Here is a 22,049-nt window from a genome sequence, read left to right as displayed (position 1 = left end):
CCGTTCAAAAGTTATGAATATTTTAAGTATCTGCGAAGTCACTGCTGGATGAGAAGATTACTACAGTGTATGATGTCACATGCGTACAACTATATAAGGAAAATAAAAAGAGAATTTCACAAAACTTTATTTTTTGAATAAAGTGCACATTTCTTTGACTTGCTACTGACGTATGTAAAGGGTAATATTATTCCCCCTGCCTTCTGAAAGAGAGAAGTAGAGTGTTCTTTTGTTATGCGAGAAAAATGGAAATATGTTGAATTTTCTTTATTCTTTCTTTATATCGTTGTACTCATGTGACATCACAAGCTTACTTAGTCTTTTCATCCAGCTGTGACTGAGCAGAAACTTCAAAAATTCATAACTTTTGAACAGATGGTCCGATTTTCAAACTCTCACTGATGTATTCTACTAATATTGCTGCATAAAAGCAACAAATATTTGATGAACAAATGTGATGACGTTACTACGTAAACACAAGTGGCATGAAATTGTCTGCTAATGATGCTACTATACCTGCATAGTATGACAGATGAAAGCTACACAATCGTGCATTTTTGTGAGGTTTTTATGAGACTCCGTGAGTGCATCATATCGCGACTTGTGTGGTAATTCTTGTGTGGTAATCAATTGACTTCAAGTCAATCAACTACAGTCATTTTAAACCATGTTATCTGGATGATGCTGAAAATTTTGCCACGAATGCCTGAAAGGGGTATCAGTGTATGTCTAAAATTATTGCTCTCATCATAGAGGAGAAAGCTAAAGGGAGGACGTATGTTAAGGGTAATATTATTCCCCCTGCCTTCTGAAAGAGAGAAGTAGAGTGTTCTTTTGTTATGCGAGAAAAATGGAAATATGTTGAATTTTCTTTATTCTTTCTTTATATCGTTGTACTCATGTGACATCACAAGCTTACTTAGTCTTTTCATCCAGCTGTGACTGAGCAGAAACTTCAAAAATTCATAACTTTTGAACAGATGGTCCGATTTTCAAACTCTCACTGATGTATTCTAATATTGCTGCATTCACTCAATCCACATGTCTATGAAGGTGAACTTGTCCTTTAATTATTACTTTCCACAGTGAGAATTGTTTAGCAGGGGTATTAGTCACATTCAGTGATGTTTCTAGTTTTTGATTATTTTCTGTCTTGAGCAGTGTAATATAGAAACCCGAATGTGCAAGATGGCATTTATGACAGGCTGCTTCAAAGTTGAACCAAGGGAAAGTTTTTGGTTGCTGCTGTAAACTAAATTATAAAAATCAATTCCTCAAGATAATTCACATGTTTGATTCTAAAATGATGGGTTGGTTGAGATATAAAAGGAGCTTCATACTAGGTTATATGATGGATTTACCTCAAATATCGTGTCAGTTTATAAATGTTTCAGGAGAAGAAAGTTGGGCTAACCCACCCCAACCCCAACCCACCCATTAGCTCCTTAATATTAGTCCTTGCCAAATGTAGTGCCCACATTTATGATTGCTGGTGACTTAGCAATGTGGATTGACTTTGAGCCATTCTGGGGGTTTATTTTGTAGGTAAAGTTTAGATCTGTATTACAGAAAAGATGGAAATTTTTACAGCCAAATGGTCAGTGATTAGCTAGCATTCATCTCATTCACAAGCTGACTCAGACACATACTTGGTGGTTGAATTTGATATATTTACACAGTATTTGAATGAATAACAAAACTTGTGTTTTCTTGAAAACTTTGTGTTATTCAGTGTAGCAGGGCCAAGTTTTGTTGTAATGTTCACACCTAGCTGGGGCCAGCTCTCCTGTATGTGTAACAGGGTCATGAAATGAATGAGCATTTGCATATATCGAAAGGAGGCCCTTGCCCAACTTCCCATTCAGGTAAAAATGCCCTCTGCTCAAGCCTTTATCTTCCAGCACATACCTGCGGCAGATGAAAATGCATGATACAGCCAACACCCTATTAGAAGTACAGTAGTCTCCACTTAAGTGGGTAGTGTCTGGCAGAGCATTTCTTACCCGATTAAGCAGAGTACCCGATTAACCAGAAAGCATGTTAATTCGTTCACATCGCAGATACCACATAGTATATCTAGTCACATACCTCTCTGTATCAGACACACAGCACGGTATGCTACTTTACGGCCACAGCTCATCTAAAGATGTAATTTTGCAAAAAATCTGCATGCAGCCCCGAGTCCTCGTCAAGCCACATGCACGCTTTTAAACATCTGTCATTTGAAATTAGATCACTATTTATGCAAAATACTTAGCCAAATGCTGCAACAAATTCCGCTGCCTCCCTGTGTGTTTCATGGTGACCGTAAATTTGTTTTCAATTAACGGCGTGAAGACAGATTAGAGTCTCAAAGGAGTTAGTTACTTCTTTGTTTTTTCTCTACAGCTAGTCATAGCTCTTAGGCACATGTATAATTATATCACTGTGTGTGCTGGTGCTGTTCGTACATGCCATAAATGCATCTACTTGTACCAGTGATACGCCAAATCAATTATACACTGCATTTGCATATTAAAACATCAACCAAGGCTTTCTATCAACTTTCAGCGCCTCACAGTCTCTTCATAATTCATATTTACACAAATTCTAAGGGCTCTCTGTGGGAAACTATGGCAACAGAGCAGGTTAATCTGGAAAATTTCTAGTTGTTTATCTGGAATGCCTATCCAATTATCTGGTAAATACAACACATGTCGGAACTGTTTTTTTTTTCAGTGTATAAGTCAATTAAGCAGAGTACCCGATTAAGTGGTACCCGATTAAGCGGAGAGTACTGTACTGGCTTGATTTAATTGTGTCTGTGTCTGTGCCTGTGTATGTGTGTGTGTGTGTGTGTGTGTGTGTGTGTGACTGTATCTGTGTGAAAGGCAGGGGCATGTCCTTGCCCAGTATTCCTTATTTTTGTTTTGCTTTGTTTTCAGTCTTCGTATATGTTTTTTTCAAACACTGCAGTTTGTGACTCCAGTCTGGATCTTTCAGTAGAGCAGTGTAAACAAGAAAAGGTCAAAGACTTGGGTGTACTCTTCAAGATAACCTATATATGCAGCGGAATCAAATACACAGGTCGAAGAGACCGCGAATTTGATATGTCAGTGTAAAACACACATACCAATACTCTGAAAAAAAAAAATAGATATGGAGATCATTGTTGCAGGGCCTTTCTACTACAAAAGATGAAGTTTTGATTAACAGTCAGACTACTAGGAGCCAGCGTTCCAAGTATGAATTTTTGCCGTTCATTGCATCCACTGATGTGCCATTCTGGAGTAACCAGTAAAGGTGCCCGGAGTTCAATTGCTGTTCATGGTCAGATTAATAATAGTTGGTATTTTTAGAGCACCTTTTTTCCATTGGATACAAAGCGCTAATTGAAGGTAGAATATAGAAGATGAGTGCTTAACGCTTCAAAAAGTAAAAATCTGTGGGTGACTGGATTCTCCATACTCCCCCTCCCCCCATATACAGTTGTTTAGAATACTGTATAAACCATATATTTAATGAGTCTGATCTTTCACGAATTGGAGCTTCCAAATGTCACAAGTGGTTGAATTGGCAACAAAGGCTGTCGGCTCCAATTCGCGAAAATTTCATGTTACGAAAACATCTTGCTTTACATCTTGCTTAACATGTGATGTTTTCAAATTTATGAAATCATCCATCCATCATCCATCGAGATGTAGGGCAATTCATTAATCAGTTGCAATAATGTGAGTGTTTTGTTATCCATTTAAGATATCATTGTTAAGAGTTCAGTCACCAAAAGTATAGCTTTTTTTTTTTTTTTTTTTTTTTTTTTAATGGAACCACAACAGACGGTATTTACCCAGTGGTAAACACTGTCTGTTGTGAAGTGATCACATAATCCTACCAAAGTCTTATCTCATGTCAATGGCTTCTCGTGCAGGACTATCACATTTTGTAATGCCTGTGTGGGTTTGTGCAGAAAGAATATACTGAATGCTGGTTAAAAGTTCAGCAAAGAGGGGCCGAGTGCATTGACATTGGTTTTTGAAGGAGACCTTCTCTTTCTAAAAAAAAAACAGCAAAAAAACAAACAGTGTTTTCGAAACCAGAGATCCTTGAAGATTGTATGGAAAGCATACTTTTGATTGGAAAGTTATGGTTAGGCTTATAATGTCGAGGGTGTATCATCCAGTTCAGTATCCAATTTCACTCCAAAGAACCTTTCTGGCTTTATATCTGACTGTGATATCTGTTATGCAGTTCTTTTTGCAGTGCTGAGACCAAAAGTTGTCATTATCATCGGAACGAAGAATATGACTTCCAATCATATTGAAATATATGTGTAGAAAGTACTTCTTGGGAAAGATCTGAAATTTCTTATAAGAAAAAAAAAAGAATGAAAAATAAGAACAAAATTTTTGAAGAGTCTTTTCCAAACAGCTTACCAGTCTCATAGTAAAGCCATTGCCCATGAGTACATTGTGCATGGTGAGTCAAGACTCATGTACAAAGTCTATGAGAATATGAGACTCCAACAAGGAAGGGGTTAAAATTAATTTGTTACAGTCACACAGGACACAATTCAAAAACTGCTGTGGCATTTCTCAAGCAGTCATATCTTATATTTTCCCTGATTTTACTGTAGGCTGTTGTGTGTTTTTTTTTTATATCCAATTTATAGTGTAAATAAACATCCCCTGTGTGTACGTTATTATTGTCAAGTACACATACCTCATCAATGAGTTTGAGTTGAGAGTATTTTGTTTGACACAGTCTATTAAACCAGATCAAACCAAACATGAAATTGTCTCAGTTACATTTCTGTGACTTTAAGGGAGATACATGATGTAGTCCTGAATTCATCTGCAATCTACTCATTGAGGAATGAGCATTCCCCCTTGTTCTAGCTGGTATGATAACAGGTGTGTGTATATTTTCAAAAATGTAACAATTTAACTAGTTTTGCAGTAAGAACTACAACTTTTTTTTCTTTCTCTCTTCTACCTTTCATTTTCACAGATTTAACAGGTCTCACACTACAACACACAGGTAAGACTTAATGCTGGTGGTGATGGTTTAGATTAAGATTTGTTTTGTGAAAGAAAGAAATCGATTTTTTAGATATATTGTAGCCCCTTACATCTATTTATACATATGTTTGTATACTTATATACCCACTTATACCGTAGCCACTTCTTCTTGCAAATGAAGCCAGGAAAATGGAAAATCAGCTCCCATTAGAGGCTCCAGCACACTTCACCGCAGAGCATGCAAATAATTCATAGTGGCCGTTTAATGCCTTCCGTTGCACTTTGCACCTATAAAACTTGCAAAAATGACCTGCAGCTTGCCAAAGCTTAACAGGACAAGTAATACGGAGGGTTGCCTCTAGTCAGCATCGCACGCTGATTAAACTTTCAGAGCCGTAGAGCCACGTTGACTTGGGAAATCGATGGCTTCCCGCTTTTTCAGATTATTTAATCAGAGGATTTGAGTTTGAGATCAGACAGGAATACTTCAAGAGGATATTGTTCTCAGGGGATAAAAGTTTTTTGTGCTGTAGTGCATTGTTAACAAAATGTTATATTTATCTGAATATTGGAAGTTTAAAGAGAAGTATTTCATGGGCACTCCAAAATGAGTTTTCATGCCACAGCTTCACATTTTGCATAATTACAAACCTTTCACCTGTGGTCTATATTGGGTTGGTTTGTTTGTTTGTTTGTTTGTTTGTTTGTTTGTTTGTTTGTTTGTGTTTGTGTGTGTGTGTGTCTTACTTTATTTTTTGTTTTTGCCTGAATGTCACTGATTTATTGCAAGCATGACTCTGCTCATGATAAATAAAGCAAATTATTTAAAGGGAAGATAAACCCCAAGAGCAATGTGGATTGAGTGAAAGCAGCAACATTAGTAGAACACATCAGTGAAAGTTTGAAGAAAATTGGACAATTGATGCAAAAGTTATGAATTTTTAAAGTTTTGGTGTTGGAACCGCTGGACGAGGAGACTACTAGAGGTTATGACGTATGAGTGGACAATACCAAGAAAATATAAAGAAAATTCTACAAAAATCCATTTTTCATGAAAATTACACATTCTATCAACTTGATATTGACATATGTTAGGGGTAGCAATTATTCCCCCTGCTTTCTGAAAGAGGTTGGTCCATTGCTCTTTCATAATTCTAGAAAAGTGAATTTTTGTTGAATTTCCTTTATATTTTCTTTGTATTGTTGTCCACTCATACGTCATATCCACTAGTAGTCTCCTCATCCAGCGGTTTCAACACCAAAACTTTAAAAATTCATAACTTTTGCATCGATTGTCCGATTTTCCTCAAACTTTCACTGATGTGTTCTACTAATGTTGCTGCTTTCACTCAATCCACATTGCTTTTTGGGTTTACCTTCCCTTTAATGTAAAAGTGGAAATTTTCACGTTGTTGAAATTTTTGCACATTTTGCGCAACCAGAAACTAGCGCGAAAATAAATGCACGCAAATATTTTTGCTTGCCGTATGTTCCAGTAGTTGATGTCTTGAATTCATGGAATTAAAAATATGTGAAACTCTTCTTACCCGGCCAAGCGTGAAAAATTAGTCACACCAAAATGTCCACTATTACAGTAGATGATTATGTTGTAGCTAGCATTTGTTATGATGTTGTGTTCTGACTCCACTGACAAATGTCAGCCACTGCTGTAATCAGAAGACAAAAAATGTGAAGATGTTACCTGTAGCATATAGGACTGGTCAGTGTGTGCAGGTCAAGTTAAAAGGCAGCTGAGCATACACACAGTGTCCAGTTCTTTGTCCCCATGGAGTTTAAAAACACACAACTTTTAAGAGGGTCTTCAGATTGACTAACGAGGGATGCAAAGGTGGCTGGACTTGCCACATGTAGGACAGACAAAGGTAAAGTGCATGACCCGTCTGGGCAGCAAACTCGGGGAGAGTCCATCTGGTCAGGAAGTGTGGCGCGAGTGAGGGAGAGAGCCAATCAATTATCGGTCCCCTCTTTTAATACCCAAAGTGGGCCTGCCTTCCGTAGGTACATGGACAGGTCTCCCTCCCTCATCTGTGGCTTGACAACGGGTTTGCCTCTTACTTTGTGTATTGGAGGCAGCTGAACACTCATTTGAAAAAAAAAAAAAATAGAATAAAAAACATCTTTTTTTTGGGGGGGGGGGGGTGGGGGGTCCTGACACAGAGATAGGCTTAATCAAGCAGCAGGGGATTTATCTCAAGAAAGAAAGTTGTTTCATAGAGAGATCCATTAATGAAGACACAGGTCTGTTAATTGAATCTTTATGGATGTTGGATTGACAGTGATCCTTATTCTGGCAAAAAGTTTATCATTTCGGATTATAATCTTTTACCAAATATGAAAATGATTGTTTACACATTCAAAATTTACGAGTTGATCCAGGAAAATGTGCAAGATTTCTCCTCTTTGACCACCTGCTGAATATGTTTGTGTAAGGAGTAGTCTGCACACATGCAGTAAGGAGCAGTTAATAGACCTAATAAAGGTGAACCAACAGTGGTAATCATAGTTCCCCTTTCCATCTGATAACAAGCCCCCTGCTGACAAATTCATCCATTTGTGAAGCAAACTTTTCACCAGATAGAGGTAATGCCAAAGCGTACATATGAGATTGATTTCCAAGCACTCTTTGCGCCAAGTTGACTTGCGTAGGATCGAGGGATGGGCAAGTTGAACTTCCCAACAACTTGATCATACAGAAAGTAGACAAGCCCCTGCCAATCAATTGCCTCATACATGCCAGGTTTTGAGATGATCAGTGATGACAGGCAGGGAAAGTAGGACCCAGGTTAAAGAACGAGAATATAATAAAGCAGAGGGGTGAATGTTGAGGAGTGAATTTTCTTCAGTTTGTCACCCTCTACAAATGGAATTGTAAGAGCGCAACTGCTGATCTATATATTTAACAAACATGTTTGAAAAGTAGAAACCATGGGACTCAAACCTGTCATCTACTGCTTTCCGGGCAGTGACACTACCACAGGCTTTCCCTGGTTGCCGACAGTGACACAATTCATCTACCTGATGGTAGTGTCACTGTCACTCTCACTGCAGAGATGCAAAATTGAAATGCAAAAGAGAATAGAATTTTGAGATTTTATAATCCTTCATGGGGAGTGGAAAGAGGAAGTTTGAGGAAGAACTGTACTGTTATGCCAGACCATGACCAATGTATGTGCCCATTCAGTAAAAAAAAGGAAGGTCGTATTTAGAAAGTCATAGTTCTACTTAATTTTTGTTTGTTTTTAAGGATAAAGGTAAATTGGAAGATCGTTGACCCTTTTCATCCAGACAGAAACTGGCATATTTTACTCCAATTCTTGCAATTTTCTTGTTTTGCCCCGCAGCAGGTCCACCTCGCGTGGTGAAGGATGAGTTCGGTGGCGACTGTATTCAGGTGGAGCAGAACATCTCCCACCCCCCTGTCATGAGCAATGGGGGCATTCAGAACATCCAGCACCCGGCAGGGGCCCATGGCCCACCCCACGGCCCGGGGCCCTCGACTGCAGGCCTGAATGAGTTTAACCGCATGCTGGCACATCAACAAGGTATGGCTGAGTGGGGAAATACAGTACATTGCATCTGTGCAGTTGAAATGTATGATGTTCTATGCTACCATACATGGAGTTAAAAGGTCAAATTAGCCATCAGTCCAACATGTAAGATTTTTTTTTTTCTGGTATTTAGCCTCCCACTGGCCCAGTTTCTTTTTTTTTTTTTTATATATTTTCCTATATGTTGTTGTCTTTTTATTCTGTTAAACTTCTTGCCTACACAAAACTTTAATTTCAGGGGCATCAGATGGTCCCACCGCATCATTTACTCTAAGAAAGCTTTAAGATCAGAAGCATTAGGAGCTCTTACCATTGTAGTCATGGAACTGTCACAAAATTTGGGACATGAATCGTGAGCAACAGATTATGATGATAATAATGATTGGTAATGATGAGTAATTTGTACTTCTGATACTGTCTATGACAGTAGAAAGTAATGATAATGAAAATCATAGATGCATATGTTTCTTGTAGGTGATGTGATGGTGTTCAAACAGACTTCTTACGTGATGTGACTCTCTTTCGTTGCATCCCATTTTTTTTTTACCATCATTCACCAGGAGCAGTACCGGCCGTCTCCATGCCGCCCCATTCCATCGGTATGCCCTCCATGCCGGTCTCACATGCCCAGCCCTTCCAGGCCCCAGGCCCTTCCATCTCCCACTCCCACAGCCAGCCCCTTCCTGCACCCCAGGCGCCCACACTCCCACCCCCCTCCACAGCGGCCCCGCCCCATCCTCCGCAGGGCATCCACCCAAGTCATCCTGCTGCAGCTCAAGGTGAGTTCTCTCTCTCCTCAAATCAAAGAGCAGAAATACAATTAAAATAAAAGAAAAAGAATACTAGTAGTGATGTCTTTATATCTTTATATCATGTAAGATGATTTTTCTGTTTGTACTATGTTGAATTGCTAGATAAATAATAATAATGATGATAATAATAATGTGTGCTGAAATGAAGTCTTAAATTAGGGCATTTTCGCAAGAACAGTAGCAAATGATTTAATTGTCCAAACTAAAACATGAAAAGAAAATATAAGTTCCTCATAAGCCTTTTTTTACAGTTAAGTATTTACCATTTACAATTTAAATGTTTTTAGGTTTGCAATATTTTGTAGCAGCAAGGCCATGATTAGGCATGTTCACACTATTTTTTTATGTGTTACCTGTATGTGTATGTGTTGGTTGTTTATTGTATGTATTTATAGTGTTGTTTATATAGTGTGTGTTTCGTGTGTGTGTGTGTTATGTTTGTGTGTATAACACACACATTTGTAAATGCCCTGAAGTGTGGACCATTCCAGGAATTCCTCCCAGCTTAAAATGGAGACACACCAATCATAGTAATCCTTAGTTGATGCATTAGCGCAACATGCCATGGACCATGAAATGGAAAAGGAGGTTATTTAAAGGGAAGGTAAACCCAAAGAGCAATGTGGATTGAGTGAAAGCAGCAACATTAGTAGAACACATCAGTGAAAGTTTGAGAAAAATCGGACAATCGATGCAAAAGTTATGAATTTTTAAAGTTTTGGTGTTGGAACCGCTGGATGAGGAGACTACTAGAGGATATGACGTATGAGTGGACAACAATACAAAGAAAATATAAAGGATATTCAACAAAAATTCACTTTTCTAGAATTATGAAAGAGCAGTAGACCAACCGCTTTCAGAAAGCAGGGGGAATAATTGCTACCCTTAACATATGTCAATATCAAGTTGATGGAATTTGTAATTTTCATGAAAAATGGATTTTTGTAGTATTTTCTTTATATTTTCTTGATATTGTAGTCCACTCATACGTCATAACCTCTAGTAGTCTCCTCATCCAGCGGTTCCAACACCAAAACTTTAAAAATTCATAACTTTTGCATCGATTGTCCGATTTTCTTCAAACTTTCACTGATGTGTTCTAGTAATGTTGCTGCTTTCACTCAATCCACATTGTTCTTGGGGTTTATCTTCCCTTTAAAGTTCAGAACACAGCATAAACTTAAAGCTCTGAAAAGTGATTGATAGAAAATTCCCAGCAGTTATTACATCACACACTTTTGGAATGATGGTCTGTAATTGGTTAATTTTTGAGGTAGGAAAGGCTCCAATGACTGCAATAAAATTCTGCTGACCATTTGACTGGTCATGGTAACTAATTATATCACTGGAAAAAAGCCCTTTGACCAAACTATAGAGGCCGTAGTTAAATGATGTCTTTGTCTGCGAGCAGTATATCTTAAAAAAGGCAATGAGGTTTTGGTTATGTTTACAGTATGATATGCTGTGTTTTCAGCATATAATGCAAAATCATACAGCAAATATTGACTGCATTACCATTGTGGTCATAGTGCACATTTATTTTACTTTTTTAATTTTAAGTGACATGTCATGATACTCTATGTTATCTAGAGTCACAGTGTGTCTCTTGGAATTAATTCAGGTCAAGAATTTGCATTATTTCCCCCAAAACAGTCAATATTTGTATAGTGTGTCAGTGCAATAAAACAAAAATGTATATTGCATGGCTGCATGAGTATATCAATGTACTGCAATTTCGAAAACTCTGTGCAGTGTTTTTTCATTGCTCAATAGTTATTCATATCATATACTTTTAAAGGTTGAGTTTTAAGTTATTTTACCTTTGCTTGGGTTTGGATCTCCTTCATGCATTTCATACATTAATTTTCTCGAAGTCATTATTCCTAAAAATACAGTTTTGTCATAACCCTGCCTGCGAGCATATCTGTGGCATTGCAGTCTATCACAATCATCCAAGATGTGTGAAGTCATTAGCTTTATGAATACCGGTATTCAAAAAGAAAATAAATCACACATTCAATGGGTCACTTGGAGCTAGGTGGACAAAGAGGTTCAATACAGAGGACACCGTGGTCACATAATCAAAATGGCTATTTCTGAGTTTCCACAGTGTGGCATGTATGAATGTACACTGACACATAGAAAGTCATCACTTTCTTCTCATTTTTCTGACTCGGGTAAGATGACAGGACACCAGAGAAAGTGATTATGAAACATCTCTCAGGCTAAGATTGCATATCAGAGGAAAGACAAAAGAGGGAAAATGTACGGCTAAAAAAAAAAATAAATAAAATAAGATATTTAAAAAAACAACAATAAAAATATTTAAAAAAAAGATGTGTGTGAAATCCTCAATATACAGAGAGATGGGGTATGGAGTTTGTCACAGTTTTATCCAACATGCAGAAATGATTGAAGGGCAAAATGTTTTAGTGATGATTAGCCATTTAACATGGCATCTTTCGAGGTACCTCAAGAACAGCTGTTGCGGTTATGTGACCGTGAAGTTGCCTTCTGTACTAATCTGCACTTTTTTTCACACTTTGAACATTACTAAGTCCACATTGCCTTGATAGAGATGTTTGTTTCATGACTCTACTCATGATGCACCAAGGATACTGTGGTCATCCACATCCCTCTCGATAAAGGAAGCCCTCTTCTTTTTCGTGAGAATTCAAGAGAAAAAAAAATCCTGTTTTGGTCGTGTGTGCGCAAAGAATGGAGGAGTACATTACAAGTTGGTGTTGAAGTCACATGATAAAATGGTTCCTCCAAGTTTACCCTATCAGATGTCATGTTTTCTAATGCAGCAATGTTTACATGTCATCAGCTAATTTGCTTGTGCTAAAATTTTCCCAAATTTCACAATCACATTCTGTCACGTTCATTTCCTAAATACACTTCCTCAATGAAAATGAAAATAAAACAAAGCAAAACTTCTCTTTAGGTTAGCTCACTGCGTAATATGATTAAGTTCTTGCAAGACTATTTGCTTGCACAGTATCACATTTTATGCTTTTCATCTGATTACTATTTTTGTACTGTTCTGTACTATTTTCTGCACCTCTTTTTCCAAAACATTTTCTGGGTTGACAATCGGGTTGTCTATGACGTGAATTTGCAGCTATTCGTTGCTGGTATTACCCCGTTTGGGGTTGCCAAATGCACATCCTTTAAGGCCCTCAGACAGCTTGTTTTCGTTTGGAAGTCAACCCACAAGTTTGACTACAGGAAGTGGCAGGAATTCTCGTAAGACTTGGTGTGGAAAGGGTGAATCATGCACCAATGTTTTCTGGCCCAAGACAAGACACTTTTTTCTTTCTTGCCGTTAGGATTGCCCATGTGTTTTAGTGTGTATTTGTGTGTTCTGTTAACTTGATGTCTAACTGCTGTATGCTTAAGGGGATTGTCAAGAATTTGTTTCTAATAAGACAAGGCAAGGTGTGTTTTCAAGTAGATTTTCCCCATGTGTCGTCTGCCCCCACAAGTGCAGAAGCCATCCTATTTCTGAGAATCGTGACTGTGCTTTAGTTTCTTGTTTGATTGTCTGGTTATCCATGGAATATTTATCTAAAGGTTATGTTTGATCATTTGATGGATTTGACAATGTCACATGGGGTTAGAGGGATCAGGTTTAGGTATCATTTCTAGCAAACTGAGCTTGATGTGGCTTGCTGATTGGAGTTTGTCAGTGCAAAGATTACAGTGGGTTGATATTAGAAAACATTTGTTATGTGTACCGGTGTCGATCAGATGTTACTGGCTAATCTGCTAATGTGAAAGTAGATCTGCTTCTCTGCTGAGTGATTACGATTCTAATCCCTACAAAGATCATGGTACATAATTTTGTCAATAATAAAAGTTCACTGTTCAAATACAGCTCTCCCTTCTTACCAATATTCTTCATGGTAAGTTTTAGTTTGTTTGTGTGTTTGCTGCCCTTTATTCAATATTAACGAGCTTTAGATCTGCGATAGGAACGCTAAGACGACGCAGCCTCACAGGTTGAACAATGGAAACAGCTGTCTCGCGCATGTGCAGAACACCATTTTTTGCCTATTAAAGAGCGTCGTCTTTAGTGTTCGCATCGCAGATGTAAAGCTTGCTAATATTAGATGCCACCAGTCTGTCTCTCCAGTTTCTTCCAACACTTTGACAGTTATCTGTCTCTATACCTATCCTCACTAATTTTGTCATCTTTCTATATCTGTATCTATTCCTGTCTATTTGTTTTTACCTCTCTGTATACGAATCTATGTCTGTCTCTTTTATTTCTTTTGTTTTTCCACCCTTGCATCAGCTTCACCTGTCTGTTTGTCTGTCTGTCTTTCTTTTTGTTGTTGTTCTGTTTCCATTTTCTGTTCCATGTCTGACATTTCATACTCGGCTGACAAGATTTCAATGGCCACCTGTTGTTTGTCATTCCCAGTATAGTGAAGTCTTCATGAGCTAGGTTCTGTCTTCACAATTAAAAAAAAAAAACAAAGCAAAACAAAACAAAACAAACCATTAAAAAGACAAAAAGAGAGAGAGAGAAAAAAAGTTTTGCTGTATTTGAGAAGAATGTAGCTCTAGATAACGCCTTGTATCATTCTACCAACAGGTGTACCGCCCCCGTCAGGACCACCTGGTCCGTCCGGCCCCCCAGGTCAGCCCGGCCCCCAGGGGCCCCCACCCCAAGGATCCCAGCCCCCCAGCCAGGCTCCACCCCCGGGCCCAGCTCCCATGCCGCAGAGTTCTCAGGGACCTACCTCGCCCGTGCCAAACATGCCCCCTGCCCCTTTTCAGAGAAGTGAGTACGACGAGGCGGCATTCATTAAAGGGACTTTATTCTTTCCTCCCTCATTCCTTCAACTTCATGACATGCTGTGGAATTCTCCTGTTTTTGCTATAGATAGATTGAATAGATACTCTTTTTTTTTTAATGCCTGGCATTCAGTTTGCAGCATTTTTTGTTGCCATGTTAGGAAATCCACAGGCAAGCTTTCTTGCTGTCAGAAACCTTTGTTTTGCAGGTGTGCAGAGAGTCGGGATTTGTCAGCTATGTGGTGTATAGTAATCTATAGACTGGCACCACCACTTGGGCGACACATGTCAAAATTTTTGAATATCACATCTGCTGAAGTAAAATTCACAGGGATTTGTTCACTCAAGAGCTTATGGCGTCAGCCCGTGTGCTGATATTTTTGTCAGCTAGTATGCTGAGTATGCTGATATTTTTTGCTTCAGACACCCTCACAGCTTTGGAAAATACTGGCTACCGTCGTGGTGTAGAAGTGTAAAAATGCTTCCAGAGCTGAGTAGGCTACATTGTAGTTTGCAGTTACAGTAGAAAATAAATCATAAGAGCACTTTAATGATGGATGAGTGTATAAATGTCCTGCATATTATATTTTTTTATGTAGTAATGTTCATATTAGCACCACTTTCTTGTTACACTGATTGAGTTATCAGCTTGGCAAAGGTGAAATTTGTGCTGGCTACATGTTGGTTTTCATGGGTGATAAAGCAACAAACATTTTGAAATAACAGAAAACATTGCTATATGCATGTGTTCATATGTATATTATATATGAGGGAATAGTCTCACATATTTGTGTTTGTGAATGTGTGATCACATATTTGGTGGCATCTTCCCTTTCATTCTGTGAATAGCCCTACGAAGGATGCTTGAGTCTATCTAAGCCTGCATTAGCTTGGAGCCCAAAGCTGCCCCTTTCCTGACCGCAGACACTTGGCGCAGATGGGAAAATTGCAGACTGTTAGGCAAAGATTGCCAAAGGATCCAATTAGTATGCTAGGAATGTTGCCACACTATCCTTCATTTGATTGAAGGTTTGGCCGCAAGCACCCCACGATGCGTCATGTGCGATGCGTTGTTGAGGGAGAAAAAACATAATGGAGAAAAAGACACACAGATGTACACATGCTAAGAGAAAGTAATCTTTCTTCAAACAAGTCTGCCACTGTGGTCAGTTTGATCAAAGAACCTAATCCGTGCTGATTGATTTCCGTTCTGTGTTCGTCAGCAAGGGTAAATTTTCACCATGAAGCCCCGTCACATGTTCGGGAAGGTTTGGTAAATGAAGCCCTGTTGGTAAGGATCAAGTTTACTTCAGTTTGTGAGCACATGCATAGAGGTCACAAATCTTTGTCATAAAGTACTGTATTTTATTCATGATGTGTAATCTTGTGCATGGTTGTTGCCATCTGGACTGCAGTGCGTAACTGTGCGTGCTCTCTGTGATTCTTGCCAAGGTAACTCGGACACATGGGCAGGGCCCGGCCCCAGCGGCAGCACGCTGAACTACCGGCAGAACGTGGTGAGCCAGGGGTCAAGCGGCCAGAGCACGTACCACAACTACCAGATGCAGAACGACAAGGCCAACGAGCCGCCACTTTCCACCCAACCTGGTGAGACGACTGTAGCCGAGAAAACACAAATCACAATGCATTGAATGATTCATTTATTGCAGTCTTTACAAACTCCCTTACCCCTCTCCCCCACCCCCCCCCCCAAAAAAAAAATGAGAGAGAGAGAAAAAAAAGAAATGTATAAACATTTTGTTTTAAATGCATGGTTGCTGTTTTGACCCCATAAAAGAATTTTTGACGATTAGAAATGAACGCATTTGCCTGAAGTCACAAATGTAGTTTAAATCAAAGTTACAGTTTAAGTAAGTCCACAGCCTAAAATAAGTGCAAATAGGTGTGCCTTTCACGTGCGTGTGTCAGGTGGCATTCATTGCTGGACGTCTATTGGCAGATGGTATGTGATCTGTTACGCACATTTATGCGGACGAAATTAACATAATCCAATGACTAAATTTACACAACCTTAGTGAATTCTGACCATTATATCTAGCAATAACCTGTTAAAACACTCTTTGGTTTTCCTCTCTTAGTCGGCCAAAACGTACCTTTTGTAGACATAACTTCTCTCATATATATTTGCTAAACGATGATGGTAGAATTAATGTTCTCAAAGTATTGTAAGTTTATGCCACACTTTGCTGTTACCATCTACTCTATCATCTGCAACAGATTCTTACCACTAAACTGATTGACTGCAATAGGTTAAAACATAAACCCAATTTCTGTTTGACTGGACTGACATGATTTTCAGATTTTCACCACATCTATTCAAAGTCATGATTCTTCTATAATCTATGTCACATTTATTTACAAAAAAAAGAGGAAAAATTTGGCCAATGTGCGAAGGTTAGAAAACATGCAGTCAGCTCAGTTGTTTTGCGAGTAAACACAACATCACTTGTGTGTTAATGCACTGTTGTTTTTCACCTGCTGTTGAAAGTGAATGAAGTCATATGTTTTTGTAGTGCTTGCCACAGTACTCAACTCAAGCACTTATGAAACCACCTCTCCTTTTCGTTTCCTGCTAGTGACCCTTGGATGAAGTCCAGAGCAAACAAAAGGTTTGCAGGAGTTGGTAAATTGAGGTGCTAGGTATCACGGAGATGAAACCACTTCTCAAAATAAATATTTTCGATGCAATACACTGGCATCATTTTCCAAAATATCTCCTTGATGTGTTTCTTCTTTTTTTTACCAGTTATATCTGAATTGCCCTTTTAAAGGGTCAATTATACCAGCCAGTCAGTATATTGTACTGCCATATGACCATATTGAGGATGTGAAGGTGTTAATAGTAAGGTTGATTTACATCCCTGTGTGTTTGTTGTTGTTGTTTTATTCATTTGCTTGTGTTTGTGTTTTCATATTTCTCTTCAGCCCCAGAGTACTGGTGTTCCATTGCCTACTTTGAGTTGGATACCCAGGTTGGTGAAATTTTCAAGATCCAGTCCTCTTGCCCGACGGTGAAGGTCGATGGCTATGTGGACCCGTCGAGGATGGACAGGTTTTGCCTGGGACAGCTTTCCAACGTACACAGGACCGAAAGCAGCGAGAAGGCCAGGTATTCCATTTCAAGTTTTCCAGTAGTGACATTAACCCGTTGAGGACCGACTGATTTTGCCACAATATGCATTTCCCATAGACACCTGCCTGAGTATTCTTGAGACTTGTCTTCAATGGGTTAACAGTGGAGGTACCTGTAGTTCATAAGTGAGAACACAAGCGCTTCTTCCATACCAACGTACATACCAACAACTTGACTGTAATTTGAACTTGATGTGAACTACCAAGGTCCAATGTGGTTAGAAGGGGTACGCTTACTTTTCATGATACATTATTTGTACTTTTCTCATTGCTGCAGACACCTGGCAAATACAAGGCTTTTTCTCTCTCTTTTTTTTTTCTTTTGCCTATCACAGCGTGAACATGAGAGGTTTCAGTGTGCAAAGTACATGCAACCTTGTAAGTGCTTGAGGAAAGTGCAAAGTTTTAAAGCTGCAGCTTTTGGATATGTGCAAATGGCTGCTGTTTGTACAAAGCGAGGGTATTCTCATCAGTAAAACTGGGTTATTTCTTCTTCTTTTTTTTTTCTTTCTGTGTGTCTGTGAACCAAGTTCTTATCAAAGCCAAAACATGTGGAAGCGCAGGAGAGAATGAATAATGAATGCACGAGTCATTCATTTGATACATCCCCCTTTTTTGTGACTAGTTTTGTAAAATTTAAAAGACTGTAGTGAAAAAGCTGTGTTCTGGTTCATGCACAAGTTTTCTCCTTTTTTTTTAATGCCTTCAGTTTTCACTGATTGACCAGAGAAGTCCTTCTACTGTCATGAATTGTGTAACAGTTTGCTAGTAATGTCCAGTATTTATGCTTAAAGATCAATCAAATGGTGATGATAGTTTTCCTCTAGTTAAATCTTAATCGCCACTTCTCAAGCTCATTGACACATAGTTACGGATCACTGTAGTGGTCTTTTTCATGGAAAAGATGATGGTGAACGTAACGGTAACACGATATTGTTCCTGCGACAATCGCTCCGGTCTTATTTTCTCCAAAGACTTAGGATTAGGGTTGGGACTGTGATAGAGGTTTAGGGTTATTTTTGTGGGTAGAATTTATGCTTGGCTTAACGTGCCGATAAATCATGGGAGCAATTGTCGCAAGAGCAAATGCCATGGAACCGAACGTAACATTAGTGAAATAAGTGTCTGCATGTGACACCAATTTTATTTTGGATTTAGTTTCTCTGTCTTATCTCAGCTTACAATGATAGTAGATACATTATTTTGTGATGTAAGCACTCTACTCTTGGACCATTGCATTTAATGAATAAGATGGTGTGCATATTATTAAGGTATCATAGAAACAGGGGTCATCTTTATTTTCTTCCAACCCTATGACAGGCTTCACATTGGGAAAGGTGTGCAGCTGGAGCTGAAAGGGGAGGGGGACGTCTGGGTCAGGTGTCAGAGTGACCACGCGGTCTTCGTCCAAAGCTACTACCTCGATAGGGAAGCCGGCCGGGCGCCCGGGGATGCCGTGCACAAGATCTATCCCACGGCATACATCAAGGTATTGAAGGCAGCGATGATCAATGTGCCTCACAGATCCTTACCAGTTTTTTTTTTTCATTGAACTATGATAATGATGAGAAACTTGTGTATTCACCTACTGAATGATTCACATAGGAGAATGCGTTGTGTGCAGTTTTGTTTTTGTTTTGTTATTATTTTTTTTTTTTCAGAATAAATCTCATCTGTTTTCATTCATGTTTCTATTGTAAAAACTGTAATGGATGAGTGTATGTAGAGTTTTTTAGGGAAAAATAAACGACGGTTACCTCACCTTAAAGTTTTCTGTAAAATTTTATTTGCCAAACAGTGATTGTCCGTAGGCAAACAGACGTGTGAATTGGTAATGGCCCTGAATGGTTCTTATACCATACTTGACAACTAGTAAGATTTTATCAGATCCAGTAAGATTTTTTACGTTAAAAAAAGCAAAATCAGATTTAAAAAACATATTTAGATATACCTTTCATGTGTATTTTCTGAAGATTTGACCGAAAGTAAAATTTTTAACTTCAGTTTGCATATAAAATAAGATTTTTGCAATCCACGAGTAAGATATTTCATCTTGAAATGTTGGCAGGTATGTTATACATACCAGTAAGCAAAATTTTCATGGCATGTGATGTACTGAACTCTGTCTTATGCACTCTGTGTCTTCTTGCCCATACACATCAGGTGTTTGACCTGAAGCAGTGCTACGCCCAGATGAAGTCCCAAGCAGCCACAGCCCAGGCTGCAGCAGCAGCGCAGGCGGCCGCCGTGGCTGGCCACGTCCCAGGGCCCTCGTCAGTTGGAGGGATAGCACCAGCAGTCCGTAAGTCCAGTGCTGCAGTTGGTGATGATTATGGAGGAAAAAAAAGCCATTCTCACTTTGCAGTTTCCTCGTGACCAATATTCTTTTTATTATCCTAATTATGTATTAATCTTACATCTTGTGTGTATGTGTCTGATTAAGAGTATACGCACACACTAACAATGACTATACATGTATTCATCTTGTAACATTTATTTTTCAAGAAAGTAAAATTGATATTTATATGCATTGAAAGTATCAGAAACAAAGCAATCAAACAATACCCTCGTAGCCTTCTCCATCATTCCTCACGTGGGGTTCTATCATTTTAGATTGGTTTTACCCACAGTCCATGTTTGCTTCCGATGGAATTATAATCATATGCTGTGTGAAGCTCTATTCCAGTGTGTACAGTGACTCCATCATGTGATCTCACACATTGCTTCTTTTTTTGTCACGTTTCCCTCCCATCCACCTTGAACACAGGTTACTCTGCGGCAGCGGGCATTGGGGTCGACGACCTCCGGAGGCTGTGCATCTTGCGGATGAGCTTCGTGAAGGGGTGGGGCCCGGACTACCCCCGGCAGAGCATCAAGGAGACGCCGTGCTGGATCGAGATCCACCTGCACCGTGCCCTCCAGCTCCTGGACGAGGTGCTCCACACTATGCCCCTCATGGAGCCACACCCAATAGACTGAAGGGAAGAAGGGGAGTGAGAATGTTGTTGGTGGAAGAGGACTGATGGGGGTTGGATGGGGCAGGGGGTACAGGTTCAGCCCCCCCCCCCCTCCTTGCCCAGCTCCTGACAATAAAGATGTGATGTGGACTCCTAAAAGAAAGAGGCTTCACCCCCATGCACCACATTGCACTGTGCACTACGCATACAGACAATTCTCCAGGCCAAGCTAAATTTGGAGTGATGCTGAGTGGACAGGAAATGCATTGTGTTTTGTAAGAGTTTTTTATTATTATTGTTGATTGACCTGTGCAGCCAACCACAGTGGAGGACATGATTGAAGACCCAGAACCACCTTGGAGTCTGATAACATACTGACGAGTTCCCGGCTAATCTGGAGCCGGGGTCTCGTGCAAGAAGCTCCAGGCAGCTTGTCACTGCAGTATATTGATTCGCGACATAAAACTATGACGTGATATTGAAAGTTACATTATTCGAGAGCAGTGGCTCACTTGTGGAAGAAGGAAAACATTTATGAAAACGGCAGGTTCATTGATTTGTAACGCATCAGCAACACTCTGTATAATCATAAAGTCAAATGGCGTTCTGCTTTCACGTAATTCAGACACACACTGCTCGCTGTCTCACTGATGCATTGGTTCATGCATTCTTTGTGAAACGGAGATAATTGACAAGGATCATTATGATGTGCCACGTGATAGCCTCTGTCAGCATTTACTCTTCCAAGATATTCCCCCAGGCCAATAAAATTTGTTGCCTCTTATCAATTCTGCTTGTCTGTCGACTAATGTACCTTAACTACTGGCATCAGGACAGGCAGTGTTTCTTTCATCTTCATGTGGTCACAGCCCTGGGATGACCCATAATGCATAAAGAATGAATTTCACTCATCTGTACAGCACAAACATTTTCTTAAATAACTGCCATCAAGTAAAAAATATTTCTGTCTCAGCATATATTCAGTTGATGATATGTTTAACAAACCATGTGTTCTTTTTCTGTTGATGTGTGTAAGTTTCATTGCAGCAAATCAATAGTTCCCATAGTCAAGGTTATCACTTGCTTACCCTGTACTGAGAACCCAACCAAGTTTTGACAATGTTTTGCGATGGGGGGGGGGGGGGGGGGGGGGTAGGGAGATGTATGAAAGAAGAAAGCATTGTTTATTGAACTTGAAATATTATGTATGTAGGGAGATAAGGATAATATGCCAAAGAAAAGTAAAAGTACATTGTATGTCAACCAATAAATCTTTTAAAACAAAGCAGGGGATAGCATTTCTGTTAGCCTGTATAGCATACCAGCATACTTTTGGCACTGCAATCCTTTCCGGTAGAAGACACGTTGATTTGATAAGTGTTGATTGCACCAATTTTTATTTGATATTTTTTGCATTAGGACTTGCAAAATATACTAAAAATTTACACAAAGTTTCAAATAGCATGAACATTACCATTGGGATACCAATGCTTGCCTACACCCAGTGCGATGATTTCTGTCTTGCAATCTTCATAGTCAGAAAATGTAGTATGATAGAGTCTTTTCTTGGAAATGTCACTAAATAGTGGTATGCTAAATTTCACTATTAATGTCATGGTGTTTCCTCCCACCCCCCCCCCCCCCCCACCCACCACACATACACACACAACTCACTATTGCTTCAGCTTTAAGTGTTAAATTCAATTTTAAATTCAAGTTCTTGATGTAAAAATGAGGGCAAAAGTTATGCAGGTG

The 22,049-nt window shown here is 39.2% G+C and overlaps 1 protein-coding gene across 2 annotated transcripts in view; it reads left to right on the top strand.

The window, feature by feature from the left end:
* Positions 1-21,412, top strand: part of LOC140238115 (mothers against decapentaplegic homolog 4-like) — a 52,602-nt gene extending 31,190 nt beyond the window's left edge. Inside the window, exons 3-11 of one of the 2 annotated variants that reach the window (XM_072318050.1) lie at positions 4,987-5,016; positions 8,363-8,560; positions 9,127-9,345; positions 13,982-14,170; positions 15,637-15,792; positions 17,131-17,314; positions 18,658-18,826; positions 19,501-19,639; positions 20,105-21,412. In XM_072318050.1, the coding sequence (XP_072174151.1) occupies positions 4,987-5,016; positions 8,363-8,560; positions 9,127-9,345; positions 13,982-14,170; positions 15,637-15,792; positions 17,131-17,314; positions 18,658-18,826; positions 19,501-19,639; positions 20,105-20,316 (1,496 nt within the window). In that variant the 3' untranslated portion in view covers positions 20,317-21,412. Of the gene's footprint in view, positions 1-4,986; positions 5,017-8,359; positions 8,561-9,126; positions 9,346-13,981; positions 14,171-15,636; positions 15,793-17,130; positions 17,315-18,657; positions 18,827-19,500; positions 19,640-20,104 lie in introns of both variants that reach the window. The other variant, XM_072318049.1, reaches the window with a different exon arrangement.
* Positions 21,413-22,049: the final 637 nt, after the last annotated feature.

The sequence above is a fragment of the Diadema setosum genome, chromosome 14, assembly GCF_964275005.1.
Source record: "Diadema setosum chromosome 14, eeDiaSeto1, whole genome shotgun sequence".
Lineage (NCBI taxonomy): Eukaryota > Metazoa > Echinodermata > Echinoidea > Diadematoida > Diadematidae > Diadema > Diadema setosum.
This window is presented reverse-complemented; position numbering and strand designations above follow the sequence as displayed.